At 39.3% G+C, this 25,622-nt stretch overlaps 1 protein-coding gene across 1 annotated transcript in view; it reads right to left on the bottom strand.

Moving 5' to 3' along the window:
- LOC137331445 (chloride channel protein 2-like) overlaps window positions 1-25,622 on the bottom strand; it is a 412,704-nt gene that overhangs the window by 213,026 nt on the left and 174,056 nt on the right. Inside the window, exons 3-4 of the mRNA XM_067995242.1 lie at window positions 23,510-23,641; window positions 10,214-10,342 (exon numbers count right to left, since the gene is read on the bottom strand). Coding sequence (XP_067851343.1) covers window positions 10,214-10,342; window positions 23,510-23,641 — 261 coding nt within the window. The remainder of the gene's footprint in view (window positions 1-10,213; window positions 10,343-23,509; window positions 23,642-25,622) is intronic.

The following is a 25,622-nucleotide window of genomic DNA, read 5'->3' on the forward strand; positions in this document are numbered from 1 at the left end:
CTCCAATTATCTATACACAATATTATTTCCCTGATGCATGGCAAATATGAAAAATTAACTTCTTAATTAAGGTCCTAATTAGGATTTTTTTATTGGCTAATAACTCATCATTTCCTGTAAAACATTCAGACGAAGGCTCCTCTGCAAAAACCACAGATGGTATTTTGACCTACCTTTCTCTGGCATTTGGATTAGATTTTCTTGGAAAATACACGTTTCCATAATTCAAGCCCTTTTAAACCTTTTCATACCTTTTTTTTTTAAAAAAAGGAGTTGGCTCTTTTGTAGTCATAACATTAGCCAACACAACACAACACTTCATAGATCACAGGGGATATTCTGACAAATTAGTCTTGGAGCTGGGAATTTACCAAAGGGAAAGCTAAAATTTAAAGGGGTACGGCAACTAAAGGCTGTAAATAAAAGTATTGTGCAAATTCACTGATTCTGCACCCTGAGTGGGTTCATCTTGCTTTGTAAAAAGAACACAATCGACATTGTAGGGCTACAATATATAGTGCTGATTCTCTGACCCACATAACCTTCAACACAGCTTCTCACAGAGTATGGGATCAATGAATTTACCTTCATATTTCAGCCTGGGCAAAAAAGTGACTGGCAAAATAAACATATGAAATAAGAAATGGAGTCTGTGAGCAAGTGATGGAACACCCAAACCCTTGATGCTGGTGAAAGGGAGGTGTGACTATATAAGGTGGATGTGAGGAAGTGTTCCAGGCACTACAGATATGATTGGTGGTGTAACCACCAGGTGTGAACAATCTGGCTCTGGTGCTTGCTGATTTTCCTCGTTCTTTGCCTCTTCTTTCATCTTCTACCATTTCAATCATGAAATAGTATATTTGTGATACTTCAAAACCAACCCAATGCTTGACTTGCCGACTTTCACGGGAATCTTCACTTTAATACCTTGTCGTTCCCTAAGGCCTCATGAAAGTTTGTATCGCAAGAGTCCATTATCGTGTTCGCTCTTTTTTTGAGCTATCTCTGTTTTACGAAAGTCTTTGAAAATGTTCACACTCCAGCAGATTTCAGATAATATCACATCCCTGATGTGACGATTACACTGCACTATCAAAGAACTGATAGCTCTCCCAGTGTCCTCGCCAACATTTCTCCCATAGCCAACAACACAAGAAAGCCAGATTAACTAGTCATTCATCTCATCTGTTCATGGGACCTTGCTGTGTACATTTGGCTGCTGCATTTAGCAACAGAACAACAGTGATTTCAAACACTTTAAAAATAATTAATTCATTGGGGCAAGTATGCAACTCACAATTATACAGCAACTTTAATGTAGAAAAATGTAGTAAGGCTCTTCACAGAGGGAAATGGAAAAAATAGTGACATTCTTAATAAAAATTACTGTCAGTTGACAGGGATGTCCTGTCATTGAACAAGTGCAGGCATAGTCTAGCTAGGGTGTCGCAGATGTGTTTTGCAGAGCTGTGTCTGGCCGCTGAATGATGGATTTTATTAGGCTACAAGGCCAGGGCAAAGGTGATAGCTAAGCATGCTGTAAAACATTGGGGAAGCGAAATAAAATCACAAGACAAGGTCACAGCTACCTGTTTCTCTGCAATGTTACTGATTTGTGGAGGGTGGGGTAATGCATTTAAAACCCCACAGCAATATGGACAGCGGGAGAGCCAATTCACCTGACTGGCAGATATGTGGCTTTAAATGCAATAGTGGGAAATGAACCACAGCAGTTAAGAGAAGGAAGTGTAGGAAGTGTAGGGGAACATTTAAGCAATAGCAATATCATAAGGTTTAAAATAATTATTGAGAAAGACATAAGCAAGACAAAGATCAAAGTAATAGATTGAAAAAAAATCTAATTTTATGGGGCTGAGAATGGAAGTAGGGAAGGTAAACTAGAAAAAAAATTGACAAAGAGATAGAACAGCAGTGGGAAATATTTAAAACTGATTAAGATAGTTCAGGAGAAATATATGCCTCCAAAGAACAAGAACAAACCAGCCAATAATGACACACCATGGATGAATAAAGAGATATGGGTAAAATTTAAAATAAAATGGCATACACTAAGTACATAGACAATAAAGGAGAGGATGACAAAAGGGAATATGAAGAGGTTAGGAAAGAAGTCAAAAAACAATTAGGAAAGCAAAGATTATTAAGGAATATAGAAATAGTAAAGTATTCTACAGATACATAAATAACAAAAGAAAAATCAGGATTGGGATAGGGCCAGTAAGGAATGCACATGATAAACTCACAGGTAATGACAGAGAAATAGCAGAAATATTGAATAGTTACTTTGCCTCAGTATTTACCAGGAAGAGTAACAAGGTGGGTATGAAGTTAGAAGAGATCAAAACAGATATAAAGACATTTAAGATAGCAAGGGGGGAGATAATTTATAAACTAATCAAACTTAGAGAGGATAAAACCCCTGGATTGTATCCGCGAATATTAAAAGAAACTAGGGAAAAGATAGCAGAGGCACTATTACGTATATATAAAAATCCATTAGAAAAAGGAATTGTGCCAGAGGACTGGTGGACTGTGGGAGAACCTTCACCACACGGACTGCAGCGGTTCAAGGTGGCGGCTCACCACCACCTTCTCAAGGGCAATTAGGGATGGGCAATAAATGCTGGCCTTGCCAGTGACGCCCACATCCCGAGAACGAATAAAAAAAAGACAGCTAATGTGGTTCCTATATTTAAAAAGGGAGATAGAACAAGTCCAGGGAACAATAGACCAGTTAGTTTAACATCAGTGGTAGGAAAGATAATGGAATCTTTACTCAAAGATGTAACAGAAAACCACCTAGAAACCGAAAATATAATAAAGAATAGTCAGCATGAATTTCAGAAGGGAAGGTCATGCTTGACCAACCTTATTGAATTCTATGAAGTAACAAAAAGAGTAGACAAGGGTAATGTAGTAGATGCAACATATTTGGGTTTTCAAAAGACCTTTGATAAGGTAGCACATATTAGACTCATGACTAAGATCAGAGCATATGGAGTCAAGGGACAGGTAGAAGGATGGATAACAAACTGGCTACAAAACAGAAAACAGAGAGTAGGGGTTAAGGGTAGCTACTCAGACTAGCAAATGGTGGGACGTGGTGTTCCAAATTGCTGGGACCACTGTTGTTCACAATTTACATTAATGATTTGGACTTGGGAATCAGAAGTACAATTTCAAAATTTGCAGATGACACCAAATTGGGAGGTATAATTAATACAAAGGAAGAATACAACAAAATACAACATACAGGAAGACATTAATAAACTTGCAGAATGGGCATGTAAATGGCAAATGAATTTCAATATAGATAAGTGTAAGGTGGTACATTCTAGTAGGAAGAATAAGGAGGCCACATAAATGGGGTAGAGGAGCAAAGGGATCCAGAGGTACAGATACATAAATCACTAAAAGTAGCGACGCAGGTTAATAAGGCCATAAAAACAGCAAAGCAAGCACTGGGATAATTTCTAGAGGGATAGAATTGATCAGCAGAGAAGTTATGTTAAACTTGTATAAAACCTTGGTTAGACCACACAGAGTACTGTGAACAGTTCTGGTCTCCATATTATAAAAAAGGATATAGAGGCATTGGAGAAGATGCAAAAAAGATTCACAAGGATGATACTAGAACTGAGTGAATATACTTATCAAGAAAGGCTGAACAAGCTGGGGCTCTTTTCTTTAGAAAAGAGAAGGCTGAGGAATGACCTGATAGAGGTCTTTAAGATAATGAAAGGGTTTGATAGGGTAGATGTAGAGAAAATGTTTCTACTTTGGGGGTGTCCAAAACTAGAGGTCATTAATATAAGATAGTTACTAATAAATCCAATAGGGAATTCAGGAGAAACTTCTTTACCCAAAAAGAGTGGTAAGAGTGCAGAACTCATTACCACAAGGAGTTGTTGAGAAAAATAGCATAGATGCATTTAAGAGGAAGCCAGATAAGCACATGAGGGAGAAAGGAATAGAAGGATATGCTGATAGGGTTAGATGAAGAGGAATGGGAGGAGGCTCATGTGGAGCATAAACGCTGCATAGACAAGTTGGGCCTAATAGCCTTTTCCTGTGCTGTGGACTCTAAATCACGAGGCTGAGTGAGCTTTATGTAGGCGATAGTTCTCAACTCATTGTTGCTGCTTGGGAATGCCAATTTCATAAAAAGCTTATTATTTAATTGTTTTCTGAAAGTGAAGTGCATCTGGAATACAGGAACGAGGGAGCAAACAGACCGTAGAGGCAATTTGCTTGATACTTACTCATGCAAGTGCAAAAGACTTGCAAAAGCTAAGAGAAAAGGAATAATGACATCGCATTATACATGCACTTTCTTGCATGCATTGGTAATATTGGGGCTCAACTTGGTGGTCTTCACTGGCCCAGGAAATACCGGGGAATGCTAAAGATGTACAAGAGGTCTGGCAAGGTGCATGAGGCGGTGTACGAGAAGGCTAGTGGGGCTATTGCAAGATAGGATGGGCTAATGGCAAGACAAGATTTTATTTGAATTGTTGAATTTTTTTTATTATTCTAATAAGGTATAATAAGACCTTATTATATTCTAAATGTTATTTTCAAGGGTGCATAGTAGCGTGGATGAGCAACTGTCATGACAACGGCATCCAGGAGATTTTTTTAAACTGTAATGTGAGTGGGAAGAATTTCTTTTTTTGCTATGATAGGCACAGAAACTTTATTCTTAAGATATTATGGAATTCACAGGGTAGTTTTATCTGGCTTTCAATCTAATGGGGGAAATTCTGCTCAGTGATCTGGCCAAAATAGGTAAGATCACAGCAGAGAATGTGAGAAAATTCAACTAGCGTGGCCTGTACCACCCCAACTGGGATTTCCCTCCTCCAGCCCCCGTTAGAACTGCCTGCTGATTCCACACCTGCTTCATGTAATTGGTGGCAGGGGAGTCAGGCCCAGTTTTCCAGTGGATTTTCCTTCTTTCCACCCCATTTACAACCACTTCCCAGGGCCACCTTGTGGCTATAGGCCTAGGGAAGCAGCGTTAAATGCCCAGTGTTCACCAAATGGAAGTAGGGAGCCTGGTCACAGCCTTCTCTACCACCAGTTGGCCCAAGGGACTTAACTGCTGAAGGCCTTCAGTGGGAGTTTTCTTTCCAATCTCTGGGTGCTTTTGCCCATTTAAGGTCCCATCTGCCTCTTCTGCAGCACCATCGAAATTCTGCTTTTTGCACTGGTGGGCTCCCTCTTGACAGTTGGAATCATACTGGGAGCCTGTCGTGCATCTGTAATGAGCCCTGACCCAGGAAAATGTGTTGGGGCTGGGGTGGACATGGAAGAGAGGATTGAAGTACCGCCCTATTGAAACTCTGCCTCAAAGAGAATGTCCCCCTTAGTTTTTGCTGTAAGTGGACATCATGCCAGATACTGATGGGCACTGCACTGTACATCACTGAAATATGTAACATAGTCATACACCATCACAAAGAGATTCTTGAAGGATAATGCACAGTTGATTATTGGGAAATAATCTGCTCGTTATTTAAAGTGTGTTCAACAGTGCAATAGGATAACAAAAAGTTAACCATTGGTTTGTATTAAGTCAACTACAGTTTACAAACACAAAACCTTTACTTTAGCCAATGTAGATTTTAAGCTCAGAAGGGACAATTTCACACAGGCAAGCTCTGTTAACAAGTTTGTGGATGTAAATAGGTTAATACTGCATGGAATATTTTACAAACATCATTACTTTTGAGCAACAAGTTTCACTTAGTACATTCTTATAAAATAAACAAGTTTCCAATTTACCCATGCATTGTGGTGATATTAATTGGAAAGGTTGTTATGCCCGTGCCCTTTTCAGTATAATATTCAAGATAACAGAGTGGATTCTGAAGAGAGAGAAAAGCCTGAACAGCAACATAGATTCTTATAAACATGCATGAAAAGAGATTCCAAAATAATCTTACTCTATCAAAAATAAGTGAGCACAACATATAATTACAAGCGCAAAATAAAGCAACATATATTTAGGTCAGTTAGCATCTGTAAAGAGAAAAGACAGGTTATGACATTCCAGGTGTGTAGCCTTCATCATCTGTTCTGTTGAAGGGTGTACATCATAACTTGCCTTTTCTCTTAACAGATGCTAACTGAACTGCTGTTTATTTCCAGCTTTTTCTCTTTTTATTTCAGATTTCCAGCATTTGCAGGTTTTTCTTTTTATTTTACAGCTATCCAATTAAATGTATTGGCATGTGGTTTGTTCCTCTCACTTCATGCAACAGTTAACTTTCAGTACCAGACTATTCCACAGATTTGGAATTTACAGACAACACATTTTGTTAATGTAGACTATGGTGCAGAACCTCTGTTAATCTAACCTCTTGCTTAATGGGACATACAGTACAAGCCACGTAAACTGCATTATTAAGATTCAATTTTCATTTCTTTTCCAAATAGGATCAATAAGACATTACTTGAGCAAGACCCCGGGCTGCCACTCTTCATCAGTCACACACTGTCACAACAGCAAGAAAACAATATGGCCTGTGCATTCAAGATTAATGAACCAACAAAGTGCAGCAGAAATGGAAACATTCCAAAAATATATCTTGAGCTTATACCCAATAATAATTTGCAACCTTCTTGTGGTGTGTGTCAGAAGCATAATTGGCATTCATGTCTTTTTGTTTTCAAGCAGGCTTTGCTTCATTAACTTGCTGCAACAAATACAGAACAGTTATATCCACACTCCAGTGCCGCCCTAGGGGGGCAAATGCACTACCCAGGCAGGATGGCCAAATCGGAATAATATTGTTTTAACCATATTCACTTATTGGGAGTGCGATTTAAATTTAATGTAACGGCACACAATTTAATTCACATTTCACCCAGCCTCAAAAGTGATCCAATGGCACAACACGGTGCACTTAACTTTTTGCCTATGACTGTGTTTGCGATCGCAGCTGTGACGTTGGAGGTGAAGGCTGAGTATTGCAGAGGCCTGGTGCTTTCCAACATGAAGTGGGCGGGGGGGGGAATATCTGAAGGACTGACATCCTTGGCTCCTCTTACACACTTGTCAACAATTAGATCATGAGTGGCAGAAGCCTGGGATGAAGATGCCTACTGACTCTCTCAGCCTGGGTGTGGTAGGTGGTCTGTGCATGTATTTAAGAGCAGAACAATGTAATTATTTTAGCAAAAAAAAAATTAGCATCAATCTTTTGCTTTGGAATGTTACTTCATTTTGGATACTATTTGAATGGCAGTGTTCTTAAAGAAGTAGAGGACATGCTGTTGGATAAGTTATTTAACCAAGATAAAAGCATGAGATTTGTTAAATGTACTTATACTATAGTTCATCATTTTGTTTTAAAGTAAGGTGTTCTTTCGAAGTTAATCAAATATTTAGGTATGGGTTATGCTTGTGATGCATGGACTATATGGAACAAAGCGTGGAAGGTGGCTTATGATATTCCACTGATATAACAGGTGGGCAGAGAGGAATGAAATGGTATTGCAGGGAAGAAGTGCAGTGTGCTGGGCTGGAGAGACTGGCAAGAACCAATAGCTCAATCAATCAGGATGACTAAATAAGTCTTCCAGTGGTTCACATGATTGAAACAATGTCAAAGTTTGAATCTAAAAGGTGCAATTATAATGGATTTAGACACTCTGATCTAAGGTGTAAGCTTAGCTCTTTTATTTTGACTATACTCCTCCATCAGTTCAGTCTTTCCATGTGTGTTTGAAGAGCAACCAGCTTTCCCTGGCCATGCAGTGATTTTACTTCATATTACACAAAGTTGCTATAGCACAAATGCCATTTGGTGCCACCTCAACATGTAATTTTTTTAAAAAATCAGTTATGTGTTTTTATCTAAGGCGTGCACCTCTCTGCTACTAAGAAGGTAGGCCATCTGATCCCAAACTTCTACAAATGCTCTTGGGCAGCCTGCTAGGAAGACATGGCACTGCCCAAACAGGATATCCCAGTTTGATGTGGAATTGAGTGGAATATGGGGTTGAATTTGTGACCTTCCCACTTTATGGTACTGATTGTTTTATTCCATGTCATTCCTTCAGATATGTATAATTTTTGAAACATTTGACACTTACATTTGATCTACTAGAAGAGAATGGACTCTTTATTCCTTGTCATCTCTGACAGCTGTACAGAGAAAAATATAGGGAGCAACTTTGGTCTCAAAATTACCCCTTTTTTCAGCCTGAATGAGATGGTAGCAAGAAAACTTTTTTTTAAAATAACTTACCACTGACTTGCTGTCTAAGGCCCACCTGATGCGATTTTTGAGCAGGCCTCGACTTAGGCGGCCAGAAACAGGCGAGCGCTTCATTAACATATTTAAATCAGGATCCTATAATGTATTTAGGACCCTGATGCAATTCGGTTCTTCTGCCCAGTGGAACTGAACATAACCAGCAGTCCTTAAAGGGACCACTGGTAGCCCACCGAAAATATTAAAGGTAAGTTCCTCTCCTTCCACTTCCATAAGCAATTTCCTTCATGAAAGTGGCTAGTCAATCCACTGCTGGGCCTTGTTAATTGTGCTCTGCAGTCAGCATTAAAAGATGTAGAACAGTAGATTCTATCTCCAGTTTTCCCTCTTTTCTTGTGGAGAGGTGCCTTTTCTTTTCACGGGGTCGCCCCTGACACGTCAGCTGAGATCAGTAAATCATGATACAAAATCACTTCCCACTGATCCATGTCAAAATGTGTTGATCAATGCAATTGTTACACCAATACTCTTCATCACAGGGCCTCTGCTTGCAAGTACATTCAAGCATGTCAGTGTATGAAAGCCTATTTAAGTTTGTATCAGAATGTTACTTTATGTTATTTTATATTTTTCTCGTTGTGAATAAAGCACTTTACCTCTTCGACTGCCAGCAGGCGCTAGGAACATCCAAGTTCCCCGTGTTGGTCATTTGTAAAGTTCTCACAAAGCATGACACTGAAACATGTCATCCAACATCCACCAACCTGTAACTTCCTCAAAACATTCAACCAAATTGGTGAGACAGAACAGTGATTGACTTGTATAAAACCCAACATAATCTAACAAACAACTTTTGGCCATTAAGGTAAGATCTGAACACTATTATTCTTACAATCTCCAGAGTCTTTTCTTTTTGGAGTTGGCAAGACTGTACATTCTGCTTTGTGTATCGATTTTTATTTAAGGCAAGGTGTAAAATTATTTTTTTTGGTGGGGGGGGGGCGGGGGGGGGGAGGGGAGGGAAGAACAGCAGTAGTACCCACTTGATCTACGGATTATAATACTTATTCTGAATTAGCCTCAGCAAGTTTTACAGCATTGTGTCAGCATCAAGGCGATGTTAGGAGTGATATTTATGATGGGTGATTGTTCAGAGATCACAAACCCATTTAAACAAAGGGAGCTGTGTTTATTTTTAATAGTCATATGTATTATCAAGCCAAAAGAGTGAGTGGTGCTCCTAATGAGTGAGAACAGAAGGTTAATGGCAATTACAACTATGCACAACTAGGCTGTGATATATATCATAACTAATGTGGTAATTTCAGTGAGGATCTCCACAAAGTAAGATTTCCTTTGTTTGCTATTTATCGCAAATGTGAATACACTTTCAAAAACAGAGGGAATCTCCTCCAAAAAAACACGTACACAGGTAGCCAACTGAGCTGCCAACCATTTTTAATTTAGTAGTAAACATTTTGGTCACCTAGGGTTAATGTGACTTTTAGCCTTGTTTGAGACGGATAGAAATAGTAGCAAAGCAGAGCCTTGACCAGCAACACCCATCTGAGTTAATGCGGCGTATGATTCTTTCATCAGTCCTTCCATTTCTCACTACAGCACGAGCTTATAATTATTCTGAAATTTATTTGAATTAAAAGCGCACCTGATTTTTTTTAAAGTTATTTTATGTATAAAATGCTGTATTAAAAAGTATGTGAGACAATTCTTCATTGACACTTTACAGTTCAGATCACAGAAGCAAGCATTCATTAGCTGAAAGTCATCTTCAAGGGCAGTGTCCTTCAGGAAAAAAGGATTGAGCTGTGTTGATGAAAGGAAAAGGTATAAACGATTTATACGAGCCACAACACAGAAATGATCAATTCTGTGTAACTTTTAATCATTGCAGCATAAACATTAATACCTTTTAGATCTTTCATATTATGAAAAGTGCCACATACCTACAGCCTGAGGAGCAATGATCTGGACAAATCCTGCTGAGAAGGTTATAAGGACAACAGGGTAAGTGACCCAGGCCAAGTACTGCAGAAAGACATTGTGCTCCAGGCCACCATACATCCATTTCTGAGCTGTGGAAACAAGCAATTATAATTAATGTTAAACTGAAGTCCAGGGAGTCCTCAGTGCATGTATCTTTACTTCTGTTCACCATACTTCTTTAATAGGCTGCGATATATATCATAACTAATGTGGTAATTTCATTTAAAAATGCACATTAATAAGGCTTTTTGTGCTGCCCTGTGAATTGACATGCTCAAAGAAATTGTTTAGTTCATCTGTCAACAACCATTTATGTGAGCAGTTGCATTTTCACTGTATTAAACAATTATTTAATGCTTGACATAAATGTAAACTCACATTTCCAAAGAATAGTGTCATGACATTGATTAACTGCTGGGGAAGGAGGTTAGCGCGGGGGTGATGGGGCGAAAAGCAGGCTCGCCTGATTCATCGATATGAGGCCTGGGCCATTTTAACACTCGGGCCTTGTTAACATAGTGTAGGCCCAACTCCTGCCTGAACCTGGTGGGAATGACGAGGAGCCGGCGGCTAGGAGCGAGGTGACGCAGCAGGAGGCCGTTGCCGGAGACCCATGGGAACAGTCCAACCAGTCAGGTAAGTGGACCGGGGGGTGGTGGGGGGGGGGGGGATGGGGTGGTGGGAGGGGAGCTCTGGATGCAGTCAGGGTAGAAATTAAACATTTTTACTTACCTGAGCCTTTTCTGCCCCTGGAGCCATGTCACACCAGTTTTCCAGGTCTGATCGACACTGTTGTGTGCCCCCGGGGTTAAGATAACGTCGGGGTCTGAGTTATCAGGCCCCGACTTTTACATCTTAGTGAGGCCCATGCCTACGGTTCCCTACCCTCCTGGAATGACCGAATGCCATGTGATCAAACCTCCAGGAATGTCTCTAACCAGAGTTGGCAACCCTACCCATGCCAGGGTCTCTGACACTGCCCAAAGCACCCCCGTTGAATTGGCACGAGGGTGTGAGTACCACATTGTCGATATTTTAACCCTCTGCACGTCCTATGCTTGTCAGGTTTGCAGGGGGTTAAAATCAGGCCTTTAGAAAAATAGCTTTCAAGTAACACAACTTTAGGAGCATTTTTTTTATAAATGATTTTAAGTGGAAACTAGCAAAATAGATCACATATCTTTAGTATTTACATAGCTTAAGGGCATGTTATTTTCTCCACTTTGTTCCTTCTCTAACTACATAATAACTTGGAAATGTTCAAGACCAGAAAAGACCACTGAAGTCTACCTGGCCAATCTAATTTGTATAGGATATACAACATCCCACCATACCTCTGATACCCCTCTACCAAATCTTAGCAGGTATTCAACACTCTCTTGAATCTGCTGATGCAATCAGCCCTCACCATCTCTCTTGATGGTCCATTCCATACATTGACGATCTTCTGTGCGAAGCAATTAAATCTAAACCATCTTTTCACCCTCCCTCTAAGTTCAAAGTTACATGTGCAACGCCAACAACAGCCTTAAAGGGTGACCAAGCGATCGGGTCGATGGGTTGCAGTGATCGTGGTGGTGGGTGGGAATAGCATGGCTGGGAAGGGTGGGTAGCAGTCGGCAGCGATCGGGGAGGTTAGAGGATATCAAGCTCACGATTTGGGGGGGGGGGGGGGGGGGGATAAAGAGCAGTGGCTGGCGCTGGCCCACGAGGTTTTAATGTGAGGTCGGGAAAAGTACACCTGCGCCTCCGGGCTCCATATTCAGGTAAGTATATTTTAAGCACTTTTTTTTTGGTTGCAGCTTGCAACGGTCCCTTTAAGAATCGCTTATTAGGCCAAATGTAGACCTGGTTTTCCGGGTTTTACAGGGAAACCCAATATTGTAGAGGGAGCTTCAAACAGGCGATTGGCCCTTTATTTGAATATGTGAAGGGCTGAATGCCGATTATTTTGCCTACACCAAAATGGCGGGCAGTGCACTTCTGGCTCGAATTTTGCATGCGCTTCCTGCCTGCCATATTGTAGGCTTAGGAGGCTGCTTAGTGCCTGAATAATGAGTGCTGCACGTTCAAATTTCTAGGTCAAGGAGTCACACTGAAAGTGGTGGGACGCAGGATTGTCATAATTTAAATTGCAGGTGTACCCAACTTCCATCACTTTTTTTGCAGAAGGACAAAAAAAACAAAAGTACACAAGAGCACAGTTTGCAGAAGTGGTAGATTTCGTTTCTGGTGGTGGCTGGGGAGGGGGCAGGGGTGTTTGTGGCATGCATTCCCCCCCTCCCCCATCAAAAATTGTTTTTTTTGACACTTCAATTGATGCAGTTTCCAGCATTTTGGAACCTACTGTAATTCTACCTTGCAAGCCAAAATTCCTTTATCCTGGAAAGGTTACAGCTATTTTAAGTATGAAAATAAAAGCAGTCGCAGGAACATCAATACAACTTTACCATGTCTGGTTCTTTTTATTGGGAACCTAACCTCAGATGGATCATGTTAATTTATGAATTCAAAGTTTTTAAAACACACACCTACAATAATCTCAACCACCAATGCAATTTACATTCACCAGTAACCTGGTTCATTATCACATCCATCCCTGTCCCACACCCATGGCAGGCTAGAGGCAGGTACCTGGATTGAAGTTATGCTGATTTAACTTTTAAACAAACACCATACATTTTAAAGTGGCTTCAAGAAGGACAACTTGAAATCATTGAAACAATACCTTAGAATTGAGTACTGATAAAAGGTCACACCCAAAAATTAACCTTTCTTTTCCTCTTTTACATGTTGATGAAACTGCTGTGCATTTCAAACATTTTCTGTATTTAAAACCTTAAAACACATTGGTGATAATCACAGATGATGTTTAATGCTCTCGTATGACATTCCTCTATTTCATATTTTAACAGAAGCATTAAGCTAATTAAAGTAAACAGTTGCGATGATAGCCTCCAGTATTGCCCTCCAACTGATCTCTTTGTTTGATGACCTCCAATCCCAGTGGAAAAAAAAAGCTAATCTTTCCTGTGAAATGTTGAAAGGCTGACGCATGGATCGAAATGCTACTGTCAAGTTGAAAAACTGATAGTTGGCGTGTATGAGTTAGACAGCCCATTCTGCTATTGTGGATGACTCACTGATATATGCACTGCAGCCAGAAAAGGGACTTTGTTCATAACTTAAAATATTAGATTTTAATTTACTTGACAACTGAAACATGTAAAAGAAATATCTAGAACTTCATGTTTACTTTATGCAACAGAGCAAAGTACCAAAGGGGAACAAGGTAACTACAGCTATAACTCAGTCATATTTCCTTAACACTCAGAAAAAGAAAAATAGGATTCATTGGAGTACTAATCAAGTACTCCCAATCTGCATTACTTAAATAACGTATGAACTGATCACCTGCTTTGTATAATCATAGAATGATACAGCACAGGAGACCACCATTCGGCCCATCGTGGATTCATTGGAAAACAATCTTTCCACTTGAAACCAACACTGATAGAGCTATCCAATAAGTCCCACTCCACTGCTCTTTCCCCATAGCCCTATACGTTTATTCCCTTCAAGTATTTATCCAATTCCCTTTTGAAAGTTACTATTGAATCTGCTTCCACCACCCCTTCAGACATTTCAGAACAACTCACCTCTGGTTCTTTTACCAATCACCTTAAATCTGTGTCCTCTGGTTACTGACCCTTCTGCCACTGGAAACAGTTTCTTCTTATTTACTCTGTCAAAACTGCTCATGATTTTGAACATCTCTATCAAATCTCCTCTTAACCTTCTCTGCTCTAAGGAGAACAACCCCAGTCCATAACTGAAGTCCCTCATTCCTATTATCATTCTAGTAAATCTCTTCAGCACCCTCTCTAGGGCCTGGACATCATTCCTAAAGTGTGGTGCCCAGAATTGGACACAATACTCCAGCTGAGGCCTAACCAGTGTTTTATAAAGGTTTAGCACAACTTACTTCCTTTTGTACTCTATGCCCCTATTTATAAAGCCAAGGATCCCACATGCCTTTTTAACAGCCTTCTCAACTTGTACACCCTCAGGTCTCTCTGTTCCTGCACCCTCTTTAAAATTGTACCATTTAGTTTATATTGCCTCTCCTCATTCTTCCTACCAAAATGTATCACTTCACACTTCTCTGCATTAAATTTCATCTACCATTTGTCTTCCCATTTCACCAGTGTGTATAAGTCCTCCTAAAGTCTGTTATTATCCTTCTCATTGTTCACTACATTTGTGAGTTTCATGTCATCTGAAGACTTTGAAATTATGTCCTGCATATCCAAGTCCAGGTCATTAATATATATCAAAAAGGAGATGTGCGGTTTTTAAATAATGTATGTAAAGGGTACCTTGTACGGAAAATACTGCCCCTCCTTAAAGTAATTCTTTATGAAACTTGAAAGACATACTATATTATTGCAGGTAGCAGGTGTAATAATTGGGCACAATTTGTATATACAAATTGGATTCATTAGAAAACAATCTTTCCACTTGAAACTAACACTGGCCAATCCAACTTATGTAAAACTGGAGAGATATAGGTAATGGATCTAGTCCTAGAAAATAGTAGACTGCAGTACAAGATTTCAGTCCTGCATACACTGCAGAGTTGGCATTTCAGGTCTATGATCCGTGGTCAGAACCAGAAGATGTTTATAAGGAGGAACAAAAGATCCAACCATATCTGATATTTACACAGAATGCAACAGAATTAAGTCCTTGCACATACTTAAATTGTCACACTATATTTCTTGTGCTTCTACTAACTTATCCTTCTGAGTTAACTATTGGAATAGACCCCACTCTACATTACATACTTCTGCTTCTCCTTACCTTCTTCAAACTTCAATATGAATCTATATATTTCTAGCATTCTTCACACTTCTCCAAATATTCTGAAAACAAAAGTACCACCTTAATTCGTCAGTACTAAAGCATTAGTTCAGGTAGTCTGACTAATCACTCCATTAAGATTAGGTTTGCAATTAAAACTTGCAGAAACATATACATAAAATTTAATTGTCCAACCAATTTTACTTTGGAAGATTCTTCACATCACTTCATTAAACGTTAACAAGGTATATATTATTACTACCATATTGTCCCCAAGGCTTGGGTCCACGTGCTCACTTGTGTCAATCCATGCATAGACAGAGAAAGGTTCTTTGTCTGATTAAATAATTTTCTTATCAGTGGCTTATTTAGGTCTTCAGGTTAGGTGTACCAGCAGGATAGGGTATCAACATCTTGTAGTGAAGTTAACCCCACAGTGACAGATTTGCTACAGCTTTAGCTACACACGTCCTGTTATTTTAGTCAGAGGACAAACTCTTGAAATCAAAACAAAAACATGGCATTGCTGAAGATTATCACCTTTTTATGTATAATGACCAATTTGACAAATACTGTTCAAATTGCACCACAATTGCTGAAATAATTTATAAAAAGCAGTCAGCTTTAACTATGCCATTTGTGGTCAGCTGCTGTAAACCTAATCAAAATCTGAATCTAAAAATAATTATCGTGACAAAGCCTTGTGATTTCAATTCTGGTGAAGGCCTGCTGAAGAGGGCTTGCAATTAGCAGATAAAAGACGGAGTGAAAAAAAAGGGCAGCTTTGTAAAGCCTGTTTGTGTAAGCAGTAGTTTTGCAGGTTCTGCTTTCTATCCAGAAGAACAGGTATAGGATAAAAGGACTACATCCTCAATAAAAAAGACACTAGGAAATTGCCCATAGAGAAGTTGATAATATTCATACAATTAGATATCTCATATCTTGAATAATGATATGCATCACATATTCATCAAACAACAGCAACTACTTCCTCACCGAATAAAATAGATTGAATTTTCCAAAGCAACTATTTAAAAACACGATGCCATCTATGATGGTAGATGCTGATAACCAATTATCAGATGAGAAATAAAGATCTGTCAAACTGATGTATTCTTAAGATTAAAAGCGGCAGCATACAATAAAAAATTTGTAACACAGAAGTTCCATAAGTCCCCCTGAATAGTACTGAGTACAAACAGACCACCCAAAGTTTAACATGTATTACCAGTTAAACTTAAGTTGGTCCATTTGGTGCCTGCTGATGCCAGCATTTGAGGGCAAGAGCTGGAAAACAACACTGACAAGTCAGAGAAGCTCACTGCTTTCTCAGGACCATATGGGATAATTCAAAGCAAACGACAATTGGGTCTCTTAAAATGAATCAGTCTCAAGACCAACTATAATCTTCTGTGCTGGATGAATTTCTCTATCACCTGGAGTGTTAGCACAATCAACTGGACTGCAGAGCCAGCTCCAAAGACTAGGTTCCAGTAAATGAGAGTACGTTGAGTGAAAGATTTCAAGCAAAAGCCTAGTGACAGGATATACAAAATATGAAGCCCAGAATGGACATTTAGCACAATTTTAATACGAACAAAAATAACTACATGTTCCAGTAGGGGTATTTAATCAATATTAAAACTGAGTCAAAGCAAGAATAGTTACAAAGCTTCACAGGCATCATATGAGGCAGTTCAGAAACAGAAAATTATTTGATAACCTTTTTTTTTCTTATCAGGGATTTACAGCAATACTATACTGCTGATGAGAAGCAAGATAGATTTGAAGACTGGTCTGTGACACCCCTTTTAAGATATATCCAAGGACAACTTTAGAAGAAATCAGTGAATGAGGAAGAAAATAAATATTTTTTCAGCAAAATAACCATTGGAAGGGAATAACTTTGTGACGACATAATTCTGTTATGTTATTCTAATTTACTGAATATTCAGGAAAGCTTATCTGAAAGGTGACTTATGGGTTAAACAGTCTGATTGATGGTATACTGCAATGCTTGAGGCTAGACAGACCACAAATATTGACTGGAATGTTTTAAAATAAATAAACTAATATCAACAACCCTGCAGGGTTGATTTATAAAATGCATTTGTTCTTGTGTAAGAACTTTCCCTTCAAACAACCTTCAAAACTCAGGACTACACATCATCCAAGTTTTTTGGGTGTAGAGTGCAAACAATAAGAGATTTTTAAGTGTATAGTATCACTACAGCTTGTCCCACATTCTTCTATCTCCCTCCTCCTTTCACCTACTTCATAGAATCATAGAGCACAGATGAAGGCCATTCGGCCCATTGTGCCTGTGCCCACTTTGAAGGAGCTATCCATTCAGTCCCACTTATCCATTCATATGTGGTAAAAATTCTGTTTTGATTTTGCAACAATAGCTTTATAACTAACTACTGAAATAAAAATTGTTAAGTTTACAAACTATTGACACCAAGGGGGCTGAAGTGCGGCAGCAGGTTATAATATTATCATTCTAAAAGTATGAACTGGGTTCCAATTCAGCCCAGAGATTAAAAAAAAGTAATTTTTCAATCTCACTTAACAGCTATGATGTGACTATCCATCCACCTCTGGAACCTGGGATCAAATTTCAGTCCAGAATACAGGACAAAATGTCATGTCAAACTGCGAGGGTACTAAACATCCAGCCATAATTGTTAATGTCTACCATGGTATGTTTAATATTTTAGGGTCAATGGAGGGAGTTAATGTATATCATCTTTCCAATGTGCATTTTGGAGTGAAGCCAAGTAAAGTTTTCAAACTCATGTACAAAGTATGACAATTATGGATGGCTTGTAAATGAAATTCATTTTGGGCAATCTGAATCTGGTCCCAGTGGACAGAAGTTCAAAGTACAGGATTATTCATATTTCAGAACTAATTTGTCAATCTCACTCAGTGGCCATAAAGGTTAGGCGAAGCAACAAATGAAAATGTCATGCTTGTCCAATAATGATGCATTTCTGAGGTTGAGGCCCGAAGCCCATTAATATAGCACTGCTTAGTACATCTGACTTGTCCAAAATCTGAATGGAGAATGCTTGATGCAATCGCTGTGTGCAGACTGAAAGCACATGTTTGTTCCATTCCCCAGCACTGCCAACCCTTGTCTTTTAATTAGAATGTAAACTACCCCAAAGATAAATTGAATAAAATCTCAAGAGCAGCATACAGCTCTGTACTCTTAGTACATGAAATATTAAAAATGTTCAAACTAAATATATTCATGTTAGCTTCAGGTTACGTTTTAAGTTCCTCCCCCCTCAAAAAAAACTTGCCTCAAATCAACACCTATATCTCTAGTACCACATAGAACTCCATCCAAACTGTCTTACTGCTGCATTTCTCAGAAGTGCTGAGTCCAGAGTGAAAATCCAGATTTTCATAATCATAGAATCATAGAAGTTTACAACATGGAAACAGGCCCTTCGGCCCAACATGTCCATGTCGCCCAGTTTATACCACTAAGCTAGTCCCAATTGCCTGCACTTGGCCCATATCCCTCTATACCCATCTTACCCATGTAACTATCCAAATGCTTTTTAAAAGACAAAATTGTACCTGCCTCTACTACTGCCTCTGGCAGCTCGTTCCAGACACTCACCACCCTTTGAGTGAAAAAATTGCCCCTCTGGACCCTTTTGTATCTCTCCCCTCTCACCTTAAATCTATGCACCCTCATTATAGACTCCCCTACCTTTGGGAAAAGATTTTGACTATCTACCTTATCTATGCCCCTCATTATTTTATAGACCTCTATAAGATCAACCCTAAACCTCCTACTCTCCAGGGAAAAAAGTCTCAGTCTATCCAACCTCTCCCTAGAAGTCAAACCATCAAGTCCCGGTAGCATCCTAGTAAATCCTTTCTGCACTCTTTCTAATTTAATAATATCCTTTCTATAATAGGGTGACCAGAACTGTACACAGTATTCCAAGTGTGGCCTTACTAATGTCTTGTACAACTTCAACAAGACATCCCAACTCCCTGTATTCAATGTTCTGACCAATGAAACCAAGCATGCTGAATGCCATCTTCACCACCCTATCCACCTGTGACTCCACTTTCAAGGAGCTATGAACCTGTACTCCTAGATCTCTTTGTTCTATAACTCTCCCCAAAGCCCTACCATTAACGGAGTAGGTCCTGGCTCGATTCGATCTACCAAAATGCATCACCTCACATTTATCTAAATTAAACTCCATCTGCCATTCATCGGCCCACTGGCCCAATTTATCAAGATCCCGTTGCAATCCTAGATAACCTTCTTCACTGTCCACAATGCCACCAATCTTGGTGTCATCTGCAAACTTACTAACCATGCCTCCTAAATTCTCATCCAAATCATTAATATAAATAACAAATAACAGCGGACCCAGCACCAATCCCTGAGGCACACCGCTGGTCACAGGCCTCCAGTTTGAAAAACAACCCTCTACAACCACCTGCTGTCTTCAATCCAATTTTGGAACGTCAGAACAAAAAAATGTAGCTTAGAACTATTTTATTTTTGGGGGGCGGGGGGAAAATCACATTGAGAAGTGGAGGCAAAAGCTTTGAAGTTTCACTGTAGGGATATTAGTATATGAATGTTTAACATGTTGAAGTACTCATCCTATGCTCCTTCAAAGCTTCATTGTATTGAAAATACCAGTGAAGTGCAAAAATCTGAAGTATTAAGGTGAATTAAACTGAAGTTAAGCTTTTTCTCCAAAACAACAGGTTAACTGAGTCATCATGATACTGACGGCAATAACATGACTTTAGCTTCTGAAGTCATTTTTCCCGAGAAGATTCTAAATTAAATAATTTTAACGCAGCACAACTTAAGGCAGAACAACTACTTCTAACATAAATGAACATAATGTTTAAAATGATTTATCACCTAAAATAAGTGCTTTGCTAAGAACTTTATAGTTTTCATATTTTTGGTAACCAAAGTGAAGAATTATTTATAAACCAGGACGAGGAATGCTAAAAGAAAAATTAATGCTAAAATAGTAAAACATGTCAGACCAGTTATAGAAAGTCAGTTTACACAGTGGTACAGTGCAGCTGTTTACTGAACTGTTACTGGCACTTCTTCATTTTTACAGCTTGGTTTATAATGAAATCAATATGTTCCATTCTTTGATGCCTTAATGGACTTGAGACTTTATTAGCAGAAAGTTGTCTTTCATTTCCATGACATTTACAATGTCATGTAGAAGCACCGCAGAGGAATAGTAATGGAAGTTTTAGAAAAATATCAGATTTCAGCTTAAAACCAAGTTCAGTGTTATAAAGAGCAGGTGCAGCTTGCTGTCAAAACCAAGATTGGACCTATCACTCTATCAGGGCTTTCAGATTTACAGAGGAAAAATAAATTTGCCAATATATTCCAATTTTCCAAGGATATACACTGTACAAAATAAGTTTTTAAACACAGTTATAAAATATTTCTGGACGAGCAGCAGAAGATATACTTACCTTGTACTGTGAGACATTTATATCTGTTGAGCAAAACATGCTGAGAATTATCAGGCAAAGTCCAATTTGTTGTTTTATTCACTTTTCAGTTATTCTAATCCTTTTGAATGCTTCTTTACTGTACTGTCTTCCTTCAGTTGAGAGGATGGGAGATACCAGTCCATGAATTTATTTACCATCAGTGTTGCAGTGGACTGGCACAGAGAATGTGTTCCTTGAAGGGCAACACAAGTCATGCTGGAGGCTTTCTCTCGGGGATGCTTTGGTAATAATTTTCCAAAATTCTCTGGACTCGGCAAAGGTCCCAGCAGATTGGAAAACTGCCAATGTAACACCCTTATTTAAAAAGGGTAATAGGCAGAAGGCTGGAAATTATAGACCAGTTAGCTTAACATCTGTGGTGGGTAAAATTTTGGAGTCTATTATTAAGGAGACAGTAGCAGAACATTTGGATAAACATAATTTAATAGGACAAAGTCAGCATGGCTTTACGAAGGGGAAGTCATGTCTGACAAATTTGCTTGAGTTCTTTGAGGATATAACGTACAGGGTGGATAAAGGGGAACCAGTGGACGTAGTGTATTTGGACTTCCAGAAGGCATTCGACAAGATGCCACATAAAAGATTATTGCTCAAGATAAAGAATCACTGGATTGGGGGTAATATTCTGGCATGGGTGGAGGATTGGTTATCTAACAGGAAGCAGAGAGTTAAGATAAATGGTACATTCTCGGACTGGCAACCTGTAGCCAGTGGTGTTCCGCAGGGGTCGGTGCTGGGTCCCCAACTCTTTACAATCTATATTAACGATTTGGAGGAGGGGACCGAGTGTAACATATCAAAGTTTGCAGATGATACAAAGATGGGAGGGAAAGTAGAGAGTGAGGAGGACATAAAAAACCTACAAGGGGATATAGACAGGCTGGGTGAGTGGGCGGAGATTTGGCAGATTCAATACAATATTGGAAAATGTGAGGTTATGCACTTTGGCAGGAAAAATCGGAGAACAAGTTATTATCTTAATGGCGAGAAACTGGAAAGTACTGCAGTACAAAGGGATCTGGGGGTCCTAGTGCAAGAAAATCAAAACGTTAGTTTGCAGGTGCAGCAGGTGATCAAGAAGGCCAACAGAATGTTGGCTTTTATTGCTAGGGGGATAGAATATAAAAACAGGGAGGTATTGCTGCAGTTATATAAGTATTGGTGAGACCGCACCTGGAATACTGCATACAGTTTTGGCCTCCATACTTAAGAAAAGACATACTTGCTCTCGAGGCAGTACAAAGAAGGTTCACTCGGTTAATCCCGGGGATGAGGGGGTGGACATATGAGGAGAGGTTGAGTAGATTGGGACTCTACTCATTGGAGTTCAGAAGAATGAGAGGCGATCTTATTGAAACATATAAGATTGTGAAGGGGCTTGATCGGGTGGATGCGGTAAGGATGTTCCCAAGGATGGGTGAAACTAGAACTAGGGGGCATAATCTTAGAATAAGTGGCTGCTCTTTCAAAACTGAGATGAGGAGAAACTTCTTCACTCAGAGGGTGGTAGGTCTGTGGAATTTGCTGCCCCAGGAAGCTGTGGAAGCTACATCATTAAATAAATTTAAAACAGAAATAGACAGTTTCCTAGAAGTAAAGGGAATTAGGGGTTACGGGGAGCGGGCAGGAAATTGGACATGAATTTAGATTTGAGGTTAGGATCAGATCAGCCATGATCTTATTGAATGGCGGAGCAGGCTCGAGGGGCCGATTGGCCTACTCCTGCTCCTATTTCTTATGTTCTTATGTTCTCCTCTCCCTTTGTTCTGGTACCCCAAGCTGAAATGCTTTGCTCCCAAGAGGTTGACATTTGCCATGTTGGCTTAAACCTGTCAATGTCTACGGAATCAGGGTCCAGCACTCTCTCACTTTTTGCCATTCATTGTACCACATAACTCTGATGATGTGCAATCATTATCTCAGTGGCCTAGAATTCCCATTTGCCTTTAATAACCTTGGCACGTACGCAATATCCCAGTAGTTAACGTTTGTTCAGTCTCTTTCCAACCAATTCTTTATAATTTTAAGAGATATTTCACAGGCTGATTCAGACTGTCAGGGGGAGAGGTATAAGGAACAGCTTGATAAGCCTCAAAAGGACAGAGCACATTGAAATGTGTAATGTTGAACAGATTATTTTTTTTAAAAGAAGCAAAATAAGTTTTCAGAGACTGAAGATGTGTATTTTACTGAGGAAGAATGATTGTTGTATTACAGCAAGTTATAAGCATCACTAATAGCCTTAATCATCGCCAAATAATCATTTGGCCACTGCCAGCTTGCTGTAATGTAGAGGGTTCCAAACAGGATTGAGTACAGTCAGAAGAATCCAAATCTCAATTTCAGATTTGAATTAGAAAGTCACTTTGGGTTGTCCAAAATCAAATACGGGATTTGGATACAGATTCTTTCACATTATAGCTGCATTTCTACTCCAGTCTCGCTATTATGGAGCCATATTAAAAATCCTGAATTTACACTTTCCTGAGCTGCCTGATGTGCATGTGTGTCATCTGAAGTCCAAACAGATTCAAACACGGCAGATTCAGAAAGGGTTGGAAACAGCTAAATTTGCCTGATTTACCCAACTTTTTTTTAGTCTATTTTAGTAGATGCTGTGTCTATTGCAAACCAACCACCCACTAACAAAAGTGCACAGAAAGCCTACTGCTTCCGATTGGAAGCAGATTCTCTTTGGTTTCTGTGAACTCGTGGTAGGATAACATCTGCAGATATATCAAAGTGGTCAGAACAAATCAGGCGGTGGAAAGGTTGGTAGCATTTTTAGGTGAGTGTGTTTCTGTGGAGCTCAATATTTTCATTCATCATTAGCACTGTTCTAATCTTACCTTGCAAGCACATAGCGATAGCAAAGTCCATGGCCCAGCTGACCAAAGCCATCAACAATCCCAGCAGAATCAGAAAAATCCAGTCTTCCCCCACTTTCGAGATGAGGAACGTCTGACATCGAACACTACATACTGCAGACAAAAAAAGAAATGGAAATTATTATAGAACATAATGGATAGTCAATGGGACAATTTGCTTCTACAGATTTAATAGGTGGCCTGCCAACCAGGCAGCAAGTAATAAAGTCTTTATTCATTATTTACACTTTCAGCAGAGAACAGCTTCACTAGCTTCCATAGCTTATAACAGTGTTGAGAAAAAATGAGTGCAAAATTCCCCTATTTTCCAACATATGCATGGCCATTATTTAATGGGACAGCATAGTCATGACGACGTGTCCCAGCAAGACACTGACTAATATAAATGGAGAAAGGTGGGATGATGCCATCAGGAATACAAAGTTGCCAATGGGGCACCAATCAGAATAAATACCAGTATGCCTTTTTATTCAAACTAAGATTTTTAAAAAGTGCAGCAAATCTATTTGCAATAGCAAAGCTTTCTGACCAGATGATCCTGACTGTTCTCTGAACTAAACCTGCTGAAAACCCCTCGAGTTGATAATATCCTTTAAAACACCCAGAAAGTTTACATGAAATCTACAGCTCTGGTGCAGAACAATGACAGATTGGGAGATTGAACTAAACTGGAAGCATATTGATGAATTCTCTCTATGATCTCTGTCCATAATCCAATGCCCTTTTTGCAGTAAACTTTTGGCACTGGGTATATGGTATAGTTTGCTAAACTTTGTTACTAAAACTAGTTTAAGTACTGGTGGGTGTCTCTGTCCTCATTATCCTTGGCAGGAGAGTGACTCGCACAAAGTAGTGGTTAAGGTGCCATCTTGCTGGGTGCCTGTTGTACAATAGCAGCTGCCAAGCACAGATGTAGCATAAAAGAAACCCTTGCATGGCGATACATATTTACTAGAACCAGCAACATTAATGAAAATCCTGCTAATTTAGTCTCGACTTTTTTTTTTCAAACTGCTGGCAAATGATCTTTTCTTTGTAATACAAAATTTATCCAGAATGATATTTCCCTTCAATGCCTTTTGTTTGGAAACAGCCAAAGCTGGAAGATATGTATTTTAAAATTTATTTACTGTAAATGACTTAGCATTATTTTCCAGCTGTACAAATGTTATGTGGCTACCTATAAAGGAGATAAAGTACAGCAGTGCTCTTTTAGTGATTCAATGTAGAGAAGATGTTTCCACTTGCGGGGGAGACCAGAACTAGGGGCCATAAATATAAGATAGTCACTAATAAATCCAATAGGGAATTCAGGAGAAACTTCTTTACCTATAGAGTGGTTATAATGTGGAACTTGCTACCATAAGGAGGAGTTGAGGCAACTAGCATAGATACATTTAAGGGGAAGCTAGATAAACATGAGGGGGATAGGAATGGAAGGATATGCTGATAGGGTTAGATGAAGGAGGGAGGGAGGAGGCTCGTGTGGAGCATAAACACCAGCATGGACCTATTGGGTCAAATGGCCTGTTTCTGTGCTGTACATTCTATGTAATTCTATGTAACATGTGTCTGTGGGCACTAATGTGCTGGGCTGGAACAACAGAACCCAGAGCCTCAAATGCACGTGTGGGATTTAACATTAAATGCTGCTTCTCTGCTAGTGCCCGAGATACATCAGGTTTTACAGATTTTACTTTTGTTAGTGACCTACAACATTTTGCCACATACAATACTGATGATCTTTATTGCATTACCATTATTAATTTATTAGGGAAAATAAAGCAGAGAAAATGATCATGAAAATAATATTTGACATTGGAAAGGAATATCTAGCTTTTTTTGAGACTTCTGAGTGATATGGTAAATTTATGTCTGTTAGAGACAGACATTTCCAGAATTCATTTCAGTGATTGTAACAGTAACCAGTGCAAAGTGCTCTACATCACTCAATCCAAGGCTGGATTAGGACAATAGCCTCATCTAACTTTCCAGAACCAGACTTGTAAAAACACATAGGGGTAGAAATTGGCTAGGATCCGTTTTTGGGTGCAAAACCAACAGTGCACACCTC

Source organism: Heptranchias perlo, chromosome 13, assembly GCF_035084215.1.
Source record: "Heptranchias perlo isolate sHepPer1 chromosome 13, sHepPer1.hap1, whole genome shotgun sequence".
NCBI classification, from domain to species: Eukaryota; Metazoa; Chordata; class Chondrichthyes; order Hexanchiformes; family Hexanchidae; genus Heptranchias; species Heptranchias perlo.